Consider the following 15,898-nt stretch of genomic DNA (forward strand, 5'->3'; position numbering starts at 1 on the left):
AGCATGAGCACCGGTGAGTGTTCCCCAGACCTCCTCCTGAGATTCTGGGTGTCTGCCTGGGAATGTGCTGTGCATTCCTTCAGCTCCCAAAATCTGATATCCGCTTCATCTAGGACAGCGGCTCTCAACCTGTGAGTCTTGACCCCTTTTTAACAATGAAAATACATTGCGGCATTAGGAAGGTTGAGAACCACTGATCTAGGAGGAGCAATCCTGAATAAGGGAATTAGTCTAATTTTAACAGCTGGAAATGCTAAGCTCAGAAGTGAGTAAGAAAGCATCTCCCAGCAAAGCACCATGTGTCTTTGGCAACTGGTGACTCCCCTGGGGCTCCAAGCGGAGAGCAGGCAGGAGGGCAGGCTGTCAGGACAAGAGCACCAGGGTGGACGGTGAGGTCGCACTTTCTTTTTTGCTCCTCTGAAGCATATTCCATCCCTGATCCCTGCAGGGTCAGATGATACAGAGGAAAGAACTATACTTAAATCTCTAAATGGTGGTTAATTCTCATAATCAATCTGGCATATTTCATTTTGGCTTATTCTGAGGGACAAGTATTTCAACATTTTATTATGAATAAATAAAATCTATGCAAGAGTAGAAAGAACAGCACAATGGAATTCAGCCATGCAGACTGAACAACCTGCAGGTCTGTCCTGTTTTCTTGGAGTGTGTGTCTATGTGTCCATGGCTACATCCAGGGAGCCATTTAACAGTAAATTATTAACACAAACCCCACATTCTAAGAAATGGAGGCTGTTCCTTTCTTTCCTCCAAAACAAGACCCAGGCAAGGACTCTGTACGCACTGTGTGCAGCTGTTTGGTCTCCGAGTCTGCTCCCCTCCCTGTTTTCCCTGAACACACCCTCAGTTTTCTCACTTAACCCATTCTTCCATTCAGGCATTTCCTGTAAAGAAGTTACGCCTAACGGCTCTGTTGCATCTTTTTGGCAGGGACAACTCTCAGGGACCCATGTATTTCACAGGGCCACACATGGGAGCCAAATTGTGTCTGAGGGGCATCCACCATCAGTGACACCAAAATGAGGCTCAGGTGGTGACAACTCCACCTCTACCCTGGTGCCCTTTACTCCTCAAGTGTCTCTCAGTTTCATCCTCCTGCAAGCAGAGCTCCCTCAGGCCAGGTTGAAGCCCTTGGCCCTGGACGGTGCCCACTACACACTCTGGGTCAATCTCATCTGGCAACTGCAGAAAAGAAGTCAGAGTCAAAATCGCGCATGGGACGGTGGCATTTCCCACACTGGTCAAAACATTTCAGTGGGAACCAGAAACATCCTGTCCTCAGACTGGAAGATACTGGAAAGTAAGCTGTTTGCCACCTGTTCAGTGTCCACATTCCAGGGAATCTGCTAATGTAAGCTGTGTCAAAGCCTCTGATGATGGCCTGGGCCAAGGAGGGGCAAGGCAAGCCGGGGACACAGGCATTGGTCTGAGTCACTCATAGCAAAGTCCCCTCTTTCTGCACTGCTGACAGACAGCGTGGTTGCGACCTCTGCTTATAAAACTGTGAAAGTAACTCAGACTTAAGGCTGCTAGAATGTGGCCAGCCTGAGCCTTGAGAGGAATCTGTCCAGATGTACCTCTGTCTCTTTCCCTGTAAATGATGAAGACCAAACAGCCCAGAGATGAGGCCCTCTCAGACCACTGACCTGCTCAGCGAGCAAGAGGGGCAATCTCTGGAATGTGGACTCTGTAACCAAAGTGCTGCACACATGCACTGACCATGTGTGGGAAATGCTGTGACCCTCTGGGACCTCCATCTCTGCCTACAGAAGTGAAACCTGAACTTCTTCATTTTGGAGGGTCAGGTTTGTGTGGAGTCAGTGTCTCACAGTGGCCAACGTTAAGCTTTGAGCTTGAATAAACTCCACACTCAGCCATATTTTCCAAACCTCATTATTGAAGGCTGAGTGTGGGCAAAGTCCCACCTGCTGTTACCACAAAGGAGGTCATGGTGCCAGCCAGGGGCAGTCATCTGTCTGGTACCCAGTCAGGTAGACCAGAGCCAGCCTCTGTGTGGGGGCCCCAGGCGCCTATCTGGATTCTGTACAGAAAAGCTAGCTGCCTGGTAATTTTCTTATCCCACTGTCATGCGACATTGAGTCCTAAGAAGCTCACCTGTAGCTGTTCCCTCCTGTTGGTACAAAGCCCCGAGGGGGCAGGGTTTGGAGGAGCAGTCATGGCCATGGAGGGTAACGTGCCTGCCGTGGGCTCAGTGAATACCAAAGGAAAGTTGGGAGTCCCTTTCTCTCACCTCGACAGATACCTTGTTGAGGCTCATAGGTGTTGTTTCCTCCGCGTGTACCTTGCCTTAGATAAGGCTCCACTTCGCTTTGTGCTTTTCTCTTACCCAACACAGCGCTGTGCTCGTGAAGTGGAAGTGGCTGTCAGCCTCACGAGGCATTTCACAAGCTCTGCACATTCTGCCAACCACATGCAGGACTCTGATACTCCTTGACTCTCTTCCAAGCATTGGTCAGTGTATCTCCAAGGCCTGTAGTTTCTGGACAAATGTCCACTAAGTTTCTGATTACCCCTGAAAGCCATTATCACCCAGCTGGTTTCCTTATCTTTTGGTGACCATTTCCTCACCAGGTCTGTGAATGGCTTCCTTTAGTTGGTAACAGTGGCCATCCCGTACCGTACAGTTGTCAATTTGGATGAATAAATCTATGTATTTCAAAGTTAATGTCTCAGCATGGCTTTTCACAGTTGCAAATAAGTTATTTTCATTTAGCGATAACAGCTAGGTAGAATTTTAGTTTTCAGAACAGTAATAATATTGATCCTTTTAGTACTATTTCTGTTTAACATAAACTAATTCTCCAAGTCAAAGTTAGTGTTAGAATTTTTGGGAAATATTTATGATTTTGTAAAATTACAAAGTTCAGATAATTTATTTTCAAGGAAGCTGAACAAGTCTGGAGTGGTGATGGGAAATATCCTTTGCTTTATTTGGATTTTCTTTTTGAGAAGTGATTTTTTTTTTTTTTTTTGAGACAAGGGTTTTAAAAACTTCTTATGTTCTCCTTGAAGATATCAGAACTGATGTTGTAGAACAGAAAAAGGTGACCTGAAATCTCACCCTGTGAGAAATCTCCAAAGCTCAACAGGCAGAAGGAAACCAGCTTCCCAGGGAAGGCGGGCGAAGCAGCCCCTCCCTCCCACTGCCTTCCTAGGGTGACTCACAGTGCTTTGGGTTTGGGGGCAGAGGCATTCTAATATTTAACTGTTTCTCTGACTTTATATTGGGAGCATGTTATCTATCTTCAAAAAGCAATGTAAGAGAATGTATGGGAAAGGTATATGAGAATATTAGTAATTATCTTGAAGTAGAATTACAGGTAACACTTTAATTTTTTTTATGTTTTGGTTTTTTAAAAATACTTTCTACAATGAACATACATTACTTTTGCAATCCAAAAGCACAGAAGTATAAAAAATTAATATTATATAACTTTCAACTGGAAAATGTCAATATATACAAAAAAAGGAGCAAAAGTACAAATTAGGTTTGGCAGACTAGAACCTATTGGCCAAATTTAGCCCACCTGTTTCTGCACAGTCTGCAAGGTAAGACTAAGTTTTATATTCTAAATGGCGAAAAAATATAAAAGAATATTTCATGACATATTAAAAGTATATAAAATTCAAAGTTCAGTGTCCCTAAAAACTGACTAGAACACATGGGTGACCTATGGCTGCCTCACGTGACTACAGCAAAGCTGATGGGTGCAAGAAAGACCTCCTGGCTGGGAAGCCATTCACCATGTACCCTTTACATAAAGAGTGTGCTACATCTTAGTATAAACTCTTATGTGCACCTAACCTTCCAGCTTCAGTAATTATTATATCTTGGCCAATCTTGTTTAATCTTTGGTCACCACCCACCCTCAGCCCAGTGAATTATGTTGAAGTAACTCCCAGACATCTTATAATTTCATCTTCATGTTGTTTAAATAAACAAAGCTGAAAATTCACCAGGAAGATACATATATGCACTAAACAGTTCCACAGCAACTGGCAGGGACTTCAATGCCTCACCTCCAACTGTGGACAGAAAATGGATCAGGCATCAGCTGCCCACGCCAGCCGCACCTGAGGCATGACAGAGCCCTGAGCTCTCTCTAGTGACAGAAGCACACGTTTTTCTGAAGTACAAATGAACTTCTTTTTTAAAAGATAATATATTAGGCCACAAAACAAGTCTCAGTACATTTGCAAAGCCTGGAATAATGAGTATCTTTTCAGGTTATAGTGGGATAAAACTAGAAGTCAGTAGAAGAAAAACTGAAAAGTATACAAATGTGTGAAAATTAACACTTTTCACCAATGGGTCAAATAGGAAATCACAAAGGAAATGAGAAAATATCTTGAGATAAATGAAAATGAAAACATAACATGCAAAAAATTATGGGATGCAGCAAAAGTGGTGGTAAGAGGGAAATTTATAGGTTCAGCACCCATAGCACAGTGGTTGTGGCATCAGCCACATATACCAAGGGTGGCGGGTTCGAACCCAGCCCAGGCCAGCTAAACAACTGCAACCAAAAAAAAAAAAATAGCCAGGCGTTGTGGCAGGTGCCTGTAGTCCCAGCTACTTGGGAGGCTGAGGCAAGAGAATGACTTAAGCCCAAGAATTTGAGGTTGCTGTCAGATGTGATGCCACGGCACTCTACCAAGGGCGACATAGTGAGACTCTGTCTCAAAAAAAAAAAAAGAGGGAAATTTATAGATATAAATACAATTTTTAAACATCTCAAATTAACAGCCTAAATTTACTAAACAACTGGAAAAGGAAAAGCTGACAACCTAAAGCAAGCAGAATAAATAATAAAGATTATAGCAGAAACAAAACTGAGAATAGAAAAGCAATAGAGAAAAAATAAATGAAACCAAGATTTGTTGGAAAGATCAACAAAGTTGACAAACTCTGGCTAGACTGAGAAAAAAAGGGAGAAGATGCAAATAACTAAAATCAGAAGAGGACACTACAAGCAATTTTACAGAAACAAAAAAAGATGAGAGAACTATGAACAACTGTAAAAAAACTGGACAAATCCTTAGGTACAGAAACACCCAGATTAGATGATGAATAAATAGAAAATCTGAACAGACCTATAGCTAGCAGTAAGGAAACTGAACCAGTAATGAAAATCCTCCCTACAAAGAAAAGCCCAGAACCAGATGGCTTTGCTGGAGAATTCTACCAAAATTTAAAGAACAATTAAACTCATCTTTCTTAAACTTTTCCAAAAAACTTCAGAACATTTCCATATTTATTCCATGAGGCCAGTGTTATTCTGATACCAAAACCAGACAAAGAGACCACTACAAGGAAAGAAAACCACACACCAGTATTCCTGAAGATTTTTATATCAATGGTCAACAAAATAGTAGCAAACAGTATTCCATAGCACACTGAAAGGATTATAATTCATGGCCAAGTGAAATTTATCCCTGGGATGCAAGGATAATTCAACATGTACAAATTGATAAAACAAAATAAAGGAAAAAAATCATATGATCATCTCAACTGATAACCAAAAAAAGTGTCTGATCAGGTGGTACCTGTGGCTCAGTGAGTAGGGCGCCGGCCCCATATACCAAGGGTGGCAGGTTTAAACCCGGCCCCGGCCAAACTGCAACAAAAAAATTGCTGGGCATTGTGGCGGGCGCCTGTAGTCTCAGCTGCTCGGGAGGCTGAGACAAGAGAATCGCCTAAGCCCAGGAGTTGGAGGTTGCTGTGAGCTGTGTGACGTCACGGCACTCTACCGAGGGTGACAAAGTGAGGAAAAAAAAAAAGTGATCAAATATCACACCCTCTCACGATAAAAACTCTCAACAAATTAGGAACAGAAGAAAACTCCCCCAACATAAACAGAGACTATACAAAAAGCCCACTGTAAACATCATTCTCAATAGTGAAAGAGTGAAAGCTTTTATTCTAAGATCAGGAGAAAGAAAAGGACACTCACGCTTCCATTTCTATTCAACATACTACCAGAAATCCTAGGCAAGAAAGAAAGAAAAGGCACCCAAATTGGGAAAGGAAGGAGCAAAATACCTTGGTTTGCATGATCATATATGCAGAAAACCCTAGAGAGTTCACACACACACAAAACTGAACTAATACAGTCAGTGATGCAGGATACATAATTTACACAAAAATCTAGGACATTTGTATACTCTAACAACAATTCAAAGGGGAAATTAAGAAAATCTCATTTACAACAGTAACAAAAAGACTGAAATACTAAACTTAACCCAAGAGGTGAAAGACCTGTACTCTGAAAACTATAAAACACTGCTGAAAGAAATTAAAAACAACACAAAAAAAATGAAAAGCCACCTCATGTTTATAAACTGGAAGACTTAATATTGTCAAGATATCCATGCTCCCCAAAGCGGTCTATAGATTCAGTGCAACCACTATCAAAATCCAGTAGCACTTTTTGCAGAAATAGAAAAATCTATCCTGAAATTCATGTGGCATCTTAAAAGGGAACAAAGCTGGAGGTCTCACGTTTTTGTTTTTTTCTCACAAAACTTAGTACAGAGTTATACAAAACAAAACAGGGTGGCTTCAGGCACAAGGACAGATCAACAGACAGAATACAGAGCCCAGAATAACCCCTGGCACATACAATCGATTTTCAACAAGGATGCCAACAACATTCACTGGGAAAAGGATAATCTCTTCAAGAAAAGTGGCGCCAGACAACTGGACACCATGTGCCCACGAGGGAAACTCAAAATGAATCAAAGACCAAAACAAAGAGCTGGAAGTGCAAAACATTTAGAAGAAAACAGGGGAAAATCTTCACAACATTGGATCTGGCAGTGATTGTTTATATATGACACCAAACGCACAGGCAACAAAGAAAGAGAAAAACTTCTGTGTTATCAAAGGACACAATAAACAGAGTGAAAAGCAACCCACAGAAAAGAAGAAAATAATTCACAAATGGTTTACTTAATAAGGATTAATACCCAGAGCACATAAAAACTCCTATAACTCAAAAACAAAAACCCATACAACCTGACCAAAACATGGGCAAAGTGCTTAAATAAACATTTCTCTGAAGAAGTCCTACAGATGGCCAACAAGCACGTAAAAAGATGCTCCGCGTCCCTAGGCATTAAGGAGACACCACTCACACCCACGAGGACGACTGTTACGGAGAAGAATCCAGAGGACCCAGGCACGGCTGGTGGGAACGTAAGAGGGTGCAGCTTTAGCGGGAAGTAGTGTGGTGGGTCCCCCAAAATAAAAAACATCATATGATCTACCAATTCTACTTCTGGATATATACCCCAAAGAATAGAAAGTGGTCTTTCTTTAAGAGAAATTTGTACCCCATGTTCACAGCAGCATTATTCTCAATAGCCCAGAGTTTGGAAGCAACCCAGGTGTCCATCCACAAATGAATAGATAAGCAAAATGTGGTACATCCACAATATTATTCAGTCTGAAAAATTCTGACACATGCTATAATGTGTAAGAACTCTGAGAACATGCTCAGTGAAGTAAGTCACACACACAAAACAAATCTCCTCTGGTTCCACTCATTCGAGGGTCCTTGCAGGAGTCAAATTTACAGAGACAGAAAGTAGGATGGGCTGAGGAAGGGGAACAGAGACTTGGCGTTAATGGGAACAGTTTCCGTTTTGTAAGATAAAAAGAGTTCTGTGGGTAGATAATAGAGATGGCTCTATGACAATGTAAAGGTGACACTAAGTTACACACCTGAAAATGGTTCTGACAGGCCAGGTGCAGTGGCTCATACCTGTAATCCTAACACTCTAGGAGATCAAGACGGGTGGGAATGTTGAGCTCAGGAGTTCAAGACCAGCCTGAGCAAGAGTGAGACCCCAATTCTACTAAAAATGGAAAAATTAGGTGGGCACGTGGCAGATGCCTGTAGTCCCAGCTACTTGGGGAGCTGAGGCAGGAGGATCACTTGAGGCCAAGAGTTTGAGACTGCTGTGAACTACGATGACACCACGGTACTCTCCCCAGAGCAGCAGAGTGAGACTCTGTCTCAAGGAAGAAAAAAAAAGTGGTTAGGATGATAAATTTTAAGTTATGTATATTTTACCATAATAAAAAAATTCTTAAATGAATTTAGAAATGTCTACATAGTTAGATAACAGAAAAACTACATGCCTTCATCTGTGCAAGTTTCTCAAATGATTATCAAATAAAAATAAAATCCCACGCAAAAACCCAAGCAATTATGGTGTCTCTCTCAAAAAAGATTTTGTCTTTTTTACTGTGCCATATTTAAATGGGGAACAAGAGCATTTCCTTGGGGACCTACCATCCTCAGGTAAACCTGTCTGACCTGACTGTGCAGTCAGGTATGATGTCGGTGGCACAAGGAAGAACCACACCGACCACATCTCTGTTCTTCACCACTCTACGAAGGGAGAGGACAGAAAAGGCAACTGGAGAGTCCCCAGCCTTTGCCTGGCATGCAACCCACATGGCTGTATCGAGGATGGTGCTCTGGGGAGTGACTTCACAGTGGGGCCCCTTTATCAAATGCAGACTGAGGAGGTGGCTGCAAGGGTATGTGGGTGCAGACCCAGTGCCACCCCTGGAACTGCAGTTTTCTGTCGTAGGCTGCCACTTCCCTCTAGAACCCTGAGAGGCAGGGCCACGTCTGTGAGCAGCCACCACTGGCTCTGTGGGAAACACTGTCCTCCAGCCTGGAGGGTCTGCTTCTTCCAAGCAGACACAGGCAGAGACAAGGAGCGAGGCCTGAGTGAAGGCAGAAGGTGGACACATGTGCAGGGGTTGAGACCAGTGAGAAGCTGGTGCTTGTTGCCGTCAGCTGAGCAGATCTGCTATGTACTGGACTACAGCAGGACTACACAGGTCCTTTTTACTGGTTTTCACATTGTTGCAAATCTTCTGGCTCTTTGATTGGATGGCACCAGAGGGAGGTGACTGGAGCTGGCAGAGAGAAGGCTGCAGTCATGTTTCCTCACTCCTGACACTTCTGGTGATGCAGAACAGATTGCTCCCTAGTCCATTCATCTGCTAGGTTAGTCCTCCACAATGAAAAGAAAAAGCTTTTAGCTAGAAAAAAAGCTTGTAGGTGTATGCTGTTAGAGGTAACAAGGAATTTACAAAAGCAAAGATGCACCATCTCCTCAGACACTTTCCAAGCCCATCCTGTGAGGCAGTTTTTACCCAGACAGCAAAGCCAGACAGAGCTAACACAAGGGGAGTTCCCAGAAACACTTCCTGCAGACAGAGAGAGCAAAATGAACCGAAACCAAATCCAGCAACTCTGTGTAAAAATATCAGATGCCATGAGCAGGTGGGAAGTCAAGGTTTGTTCAACACACAAACGTTGTTCTAAGTAATGACCCCACATCCCAGAACCCGCCACCCTCCTGATGAAAACACTTGGCAACAGAAGGGAACATCCTCAGCCCAGTAAGGCACATTTATGTAGCTGGTATCAGCATGTGGTATGAGGCTGACCGGCTTTCCTGGGACCAGGAGCAAGACAAGACGCCCACTCCTACTCCCGCTACTCAACAGGGGACCCAGGGTTTCAGCCAGAAAAGGGGGCAGGAGAGAGAGGAAACAGACATCAGATCAAAAGGAAGAAGTGAAACTATTTGCAGAAGACACAATTTTGTTTATAGCAAATCATGGAGAATCTACAAAACACTTTCAGGGCTAACAACTATTTCAGCAAGGGTCCAGGATCCAAAAATCTTATGAGAGTTTGATTATAAAAGTAGCATTTAAGGCAAAAACTATTACATAGAACCTTAAAATTTTCCCATAGAGTAGACACAGCTTCCTAGGCATGGCCCCATGCAGAAGACGCACACAGCAGGCATGCAGCGACAGTCCTTGGGGGTAAACCTCTAAAGAGCTGCCCGTGACCTGCTATTGAGACACATCTGCTAGTCTTTCTGATTTTTCTGGTTCACAGATTAGGTGAGAAATGTGCCTTTCAACTCTCAAAATATGCAAAGGGAGGTTACGGCTGTCAACACCAGCTTCTGGGAAGTGGGACTGAAACTGGAGTCAGTGAACGTCTGCAGACTCCATTCCAAGACAGCCTGGGGTCACCTCTGTCAGGATCAAAGGGTGTGTAAAACTTACTGCCTGTTCTCAGGCTCTGGGTATCCTGAAGTCTCTATTTTGTTGCAAAGAAATACATCAAAATTGTAGTTTAATCCAGCAAGGAGTGGTATCCCCTACTTTTGGCAGACCCTCTCATAGAATTTGCATGCAAATATACCATCCAGGTGTGTAAACTCAGAGTCCTCTTATCTCTGGTGCTGTCTACCATAAATAACTGATCAAAATTCTCTTTATTCTGTCTTTGTCTACATCCTCCAAGAACCCTCCAGTGTGAGGGGCGCCTTGCCCACCTGCCAAGCTCCTGGGGCACACCTGCCTCAGCAGTGCCAATGTGCTCAAAACAGTTTGGGCTAGCTGCCTGTGTAAATACACTAACCACGTGTAATTACTGGAATCCTCCCCTCAATATCATGAATATTAGTATTTTTTCTGAACAGGTATTGCTTAATTTATACATGTTAAATGCACATATGTATGATTACAGAGCACAGCTGACTAGCATCCCAACAATTAAAAAGTATATGACCACCTGGGGGAAAGATCCACCACTTCAAAGGGTTGGTGTTCTTTTAAGAAGAAATTCATATGAAAAACACCAACACCCCAAAGAAAAACAGGCAAAGAATACACATTAATTTACCAGAAACAAAACAAACGGCCAGTAAATATATAGAAATGTTCAACCTCACAATAAAGCACACATCCCATTTGTCAAATATTAAAATAGCACCAACAAGAAAAGAAATAATGACCGTGCTTCAGGGATAATGGAAATGTAATATATTCTCTTTCTTAGACAGATAATAACAATTTCTTTTCTCACTAGCAATCTGGAAATATATGTTAAAAGCCTTACTCAAATGTCTGGCTCATCATGTTGGTCCTTCTGGGTTACTGTAAGGAGTCTCACATGCACCTTCACGTACAGTAAAGCTTATCACAGAATCACTGAGGTTAGCGACCAAGGTCAGAAGCTGCCCTAGTGCTGTGATGATGTGGTTTGTTTCACCAAGATGAAGCTACACAGCCAATAACAGCCATGTTAAAAAAAAAACAAACCAAAAAAAACCTGTTTTCAAGTAATATTTAAAATACAGGCAAATGCCTCTAACAAAGGGGCTAGTTATGAAATGAAAATGGCACACGGCATGAAAACTCACACTCCTGTGGACGTGACAGAGGACCCAGTGTCAGTGTCACACCTGAAGGGAAACTAATTTGACAAAAAAAGAGCCTATTCTTGGCCATTCATGCCATTCAGCACAGAATGTGGGGCTGAACATTGAAAATCCTTTGATTTGCATTTATAAATACATAAAATTACAAATTTTAATACACTTACCAGAAAAAATAATTAAAGGAAGTAGAAATGATTTGCTCGGGTCCCCTGAACCTACTGAAGATGAAATGTCATCTCACATTTCCGCTCCTGGCTGCTGAGGATCCGTGTCCTACCCTTCTGGGCGTGGGCAGTAAGACTGTGGGTGATTTTTATTTTCTTTCATATACCTTTATTTTCAAAAGTGGACACACATTATTTTAAAAATAAAACAACCTTTTAAAGATTTGAATTAAATCAAAATCACTATGTTTTTCAATAGAATGCAAAACTGATGAAGATAAATTAGATAAATGTGACCATGAAAGGAGTTCGGACCCCCATGGGCTGTTCCAACTCAGTCTTGGCATGACTCCTTCCCAGTTTGGTGCCAGCACAGTCCAGCAGGAGTTCACACTGGCCCCACAGCAGGCTTCCTGCCCACACCTGTCCTCGGGTATTCAGGAGCAAGGCCACAAGGCCACCACCCTGTATGAGGCACAGTGAATAATTCACAATTGACCCACCACCAGTGGGATGTGCTGGTATTTCCCTAGGTTGATTCTGTGTTCAGAGAGGACACATTTTGGCACAGCAATGCAGCTGTTAAAATATGTTTTAAGAAAAAATAAATATTCTGCACAATGTATTTACAAGGATCGACTGTTTTATCCTCCATCCCAAGTACTATAAAATGGGGAAACTATAATTTGACGATTAAGAAGCACATTCTAGAAGGCTTTCTGTGTCAGTTCAGCACAGATTACAGGGCTGAAAATCCAAAATCTTTTTAAAACCATATATACAAATACGCAAAACTGCAAATCCTAAGATGCTCAGAAGAAATGTTTTTACATAGATAAGTAGAAATTACTGGTTCTGCCTGGGCCACTGAACTCCAAAAACGAATGTACACAAGGACCAGGACGCCTCTGGGACAGCAGGACAGGTGGGTGAGGCAGCCTTCAGAACTTGAAAAGGTCGATGAAATGCTGCGGGGACACAGGCGTGAAGCAGCTGTTGGGGTCAGCTGCGGTGCAGGGGTGTCCCGAGTCCTGCAGGGAGGAAGAGAGTTAGGGTTAGGGGCCTTGCCACCAACAGAAGCCGCATTTCTGGGGAGAAGTCCTTAACACTTTGCCAGGGCAGGCGTACTACGTAGACGGGCAGGTGCCCTGGAATTCCAAAGCTGAGTCTGGCACCAAGATAGAAGAGACATCCCAGAACCTACACGGCCACAGAAGAAACCCCAGGGTCTTTCTTCCCCTGTGTTGGCCATTCCTAGCTCACTTTACCCATTATTCATCTCTGAATTGGCAGGGACCCTCCTCACACATCCCAGGAGGAGCCGTGTACATGGCTAGAGTGGGGACAGGTTCCTCAGGCCAGGCTCCTGCTTGGAAGGCAGGGTGCACCGAGCATGCGCCCATCAGGAATCCAGGGAGCTGGCGCACTCACACCCCCACCAATGCAGAAGCAAGAAAAGAAAAATAAGTTTTGTGGAAGAAAATTGGCAGAACACAGGCAACAGGACCAGCGGCCATGTGTGGTCAGCAACAGGTCTCTGCAGGTAGAGGCCCTGGCAATGCTGCCCCCAAGGACCATGGGTGTTTTTATCTAATGAAGTGTTCATGGGCACGTCTGGAGTTCCCCACACCACCAAGACATTGATCTGCAAGATATTTCCCTGCCAAGGGCCCTGAGGGGCAGCTCAGTCCCAAGACTCGGCTCAAGTCAGCAAGAGCTGGAAAGGAACCAGGTGGTAGCAAGGACGCTGTGCTTTAGACAACATGACAAACAGTACTGGTAACATACAGAGGTACCTTGAATAGTAAGGCAAGATGATAATCCTTTGAGATCGTGAAGGAAGAATCAGGAAGGAATGCAGTAAAGGAAGGGGAAAATTAAGATTAGAAAGGAGACTGCATTTAGGCATTTGGGTTTGATGCACATTATTTATGACAATCAATGCAAACATCTGGTCACTAAATCTGGGCAGCATAAAATGTTATTAGAAATGAGCACAGAAGGCCCTGTGGGACACTGGGAATCCCGTGCTACTCCAGCACAAGCTAAAGACAAAATATTTCCAACTTGAAGTTTCTCATATCGACAACTAATAAGGGTACAATGCTAAATAACCTTCAAGATTATTCACTGACAAGTATGTAAAGCAAAGCTAATATTTCCATGTATAGTTTACACAGAAACAATTACAAGACATTTTTCTGGGAAACCTCCTTCTTTGATGTCCTGAGGGTCTACTCTGTGCCGCTCAAAGCACCTAGAAGCTACGCAGCACAAGGGGGCAGGATGCCCGTGGAGGCTGCCCATAACCCACGCAGCCCCTGCCCAGAGATCTAAGCATGTGGCTCTGGCTCTGATCCCAGCAGCCACACAGGCCTGAGGGGTGAACGTCATCAGGGTCTCATCCTGGGGCCTGACGTTCATGCACCAAGATGGAACAAAGCCTGGGAGTGCCATGTCCTTGCTCTGCTTCCTCGACCCCTACCCCAGGCCAGGGGCTCTTGGTGACTGTAACTCAGTGGGTCATGCCCGGATCTGAGGGCAGGGAAAGGTCTGAAGCCCCAACCCCCATTTCCTTAGTAGCTCTGATGTGACTTTAGTTCTTCATCTATTGGGGTGCTAAAGCAGACCAATAGTAGTAGGTGTCGACACGGTGTAACCATGGCAACTCTGCGTGGCAGCTGTATGTCAGGGCCCAGGTGTGATCTGCCCTGGCCCCACCAAGCCACTGCCCCGACAGCTGTACTGGGAGGCTGAGCAGGGTTATCTCGGCTCATCAGGAGTTAAATCAGGGGAGGATTTCTTTTCATGCTCTTTTGTGCACAGATTCAGAAATAAAAACATGGACTGCAACCACTGTCTGCCGAGTGATGTCTGGTTGCGGGGGGAGGCTCTGGGGTAGCGGCAAGCAGGATCCAGCACTGCAACACCTCACTAGGAAAGACCTGTTCTGAATTTCCATGACGCGGTTCACTAAATATAAGAATTGCAAGCAAATTCTTTTGCAAAGCTAAAAACCATCTCTCAATTTAAAAAAAAAATCAGAATTAACATATTTCAGGAAACTTAGGCAGCATTTTCTTTCTTTCTTCTTTCTTTTTTGTTTTTTTTTGTGACAAGAGTCTCACTGTGTTGCCCTCAGTAGAGTGCTATGGCATCACAGCTCACAGCAACCTCAAACTCTTGGACTCAAGTGATTCTCTTGCGTCAGCCTCTCAAGTAGCTGGGACCACAGGCGCCCACCACAATGCCTGGCTACTTTTTTGTTGCAGTTGTCATTGTTGTTCAGCAGGCCCAGGCTGGGTTCCAAGCCATACCCTGGCTTGGTGTATGCGGTGGGCACCCTAAGCACTGAGCTATAGGCGCCAAGCCAGCAGAATTTTTTATACAAAATGAATATCCCTAATTCAAACATCCGAAATCTGAAATGCTTCAAAAATCCAAACCTTTTAAGCCCTGACACAGCACCACCAGTGGAACATTTCACACATAAGTACTTAACACAAACCTCGTTTCATGCACAAAATTCTACGACCATCTATAGTTAGCTTTGGGCTATGTGTATGAGGTGTCTATGAAACATCATGAATTTTGCATTCAAGACTTGAGTCCCAACCCCAAGATTTCATTATGAATATGCAGATACTTCAAAATAATGAAAAAAAAAAAATCCAAAATCCACAACACTTCTAGTCCCAAGCATTTGAGATAAGGGACACTCAGCCTTTACTGCCTGACCACAGAAGCCCAGGACACAGCAAAGAGGAAGTGCTCCAATGTTCTTAAATATGTCCTGAGAAGACACTATCACATACAAAGCCAAAAGCCTTCATCCCATGGCGGTATTATCCTCTAATAGTGCCACTGCCTCAGTATTTCTATAGGGTAACAATCTGCTCATGAGAAAAAGGAAAAAAGTAACTGAGAAGAAGCATTAACTCAAACTAGAAATGATGGCATCTTGTTTACTCTTAGGACTCTGTGAGTGAAGACTCCTCCTCGTGTTCCAGCCAGCACAGACATTCATCCTAGAAAGGCAACAGCTACAACCAGCTGCTGTCCTATGGTCTTGGTGCACAAACTCGCCCACCATGCTGTGCTCTGTGCCTTGAGATTGGGGAGGGGGCCTGGGTAAGAGCTCTGTCCTGCAAGCCACCCCTGAGAGCTGCTTATCGACCTCACCACTCAAGATAAAGGTTCAAAACCATTCTTGAGGGGCAGCATTCTACAAATAATTGTACTACTGCAAAAACACAACCCAATGTTTTGCATCTTTTTTATTTCAGGGAAAAGGGTGGGTCACACTAAAATATAAAACAGTAAATCAGAAATGACAAAATCTCAAGTTACTCATGCATGCTGCTATTTCTCTCTGATACATTTAACTCTAAGTAATACAAGAAAAATTTACCATATCTTTG

The 15,898-nt window shown here is 43.5% G+C and overlaps 1 protein-coding gene across 6 annotated transcripts in view; it reads right to left on the minus strand.

The window, feature by feature from the left end:
* Window positions 1-3,033: 3,033 nt before the first annotated feature.
* Window positions 3,034-15,898, minus strand: part of FBXO25 (F-box protein 25) — a 50,282-nt gene continuing 37,417 nt past the window's right edge. For 3 of the 6 annotated variants that reach the window (XM_053597036.1, XM_053597035.1, XM_053597037.1), the window contains exons 10-11: window positions 13,274-13,300; window positions 3,034-12,508 (exon numbers count right to left, since the gene is read on the minus strand). In XM_053597036.1, coding sequence (XP_053453011.1) covers window positions 12,419-12,508; window positions 13,274-13,300 — 117 coding nt within the window. In that variant the 3' untranslated portion in view covers window positions 3,034-12,418. The remainder of the gene's footprint in view (window positions 12,509-13,273; window positions 13,301-15,898) is intronic. The other 3 variants (XM_053597038.1, XM_053597039.1, XM_053597041.1) reach the window with 1 other exon arrangement.

This window comes from Nycticebus coucang, chromosome 7, assembly GCF_027406575.1.
Source record: "Nycticebus coucang isolate mNycCou1 chromosome 7, mNycCou1.pri, whole genome shotgun sequence".
Taxonomy (NCBI): domain Eukaryota; kingdom Metazoa; phylum Chordata; class Mammalia; order Primates; family Lorisidae; genus Nycticebus; species Nycticebus coucang.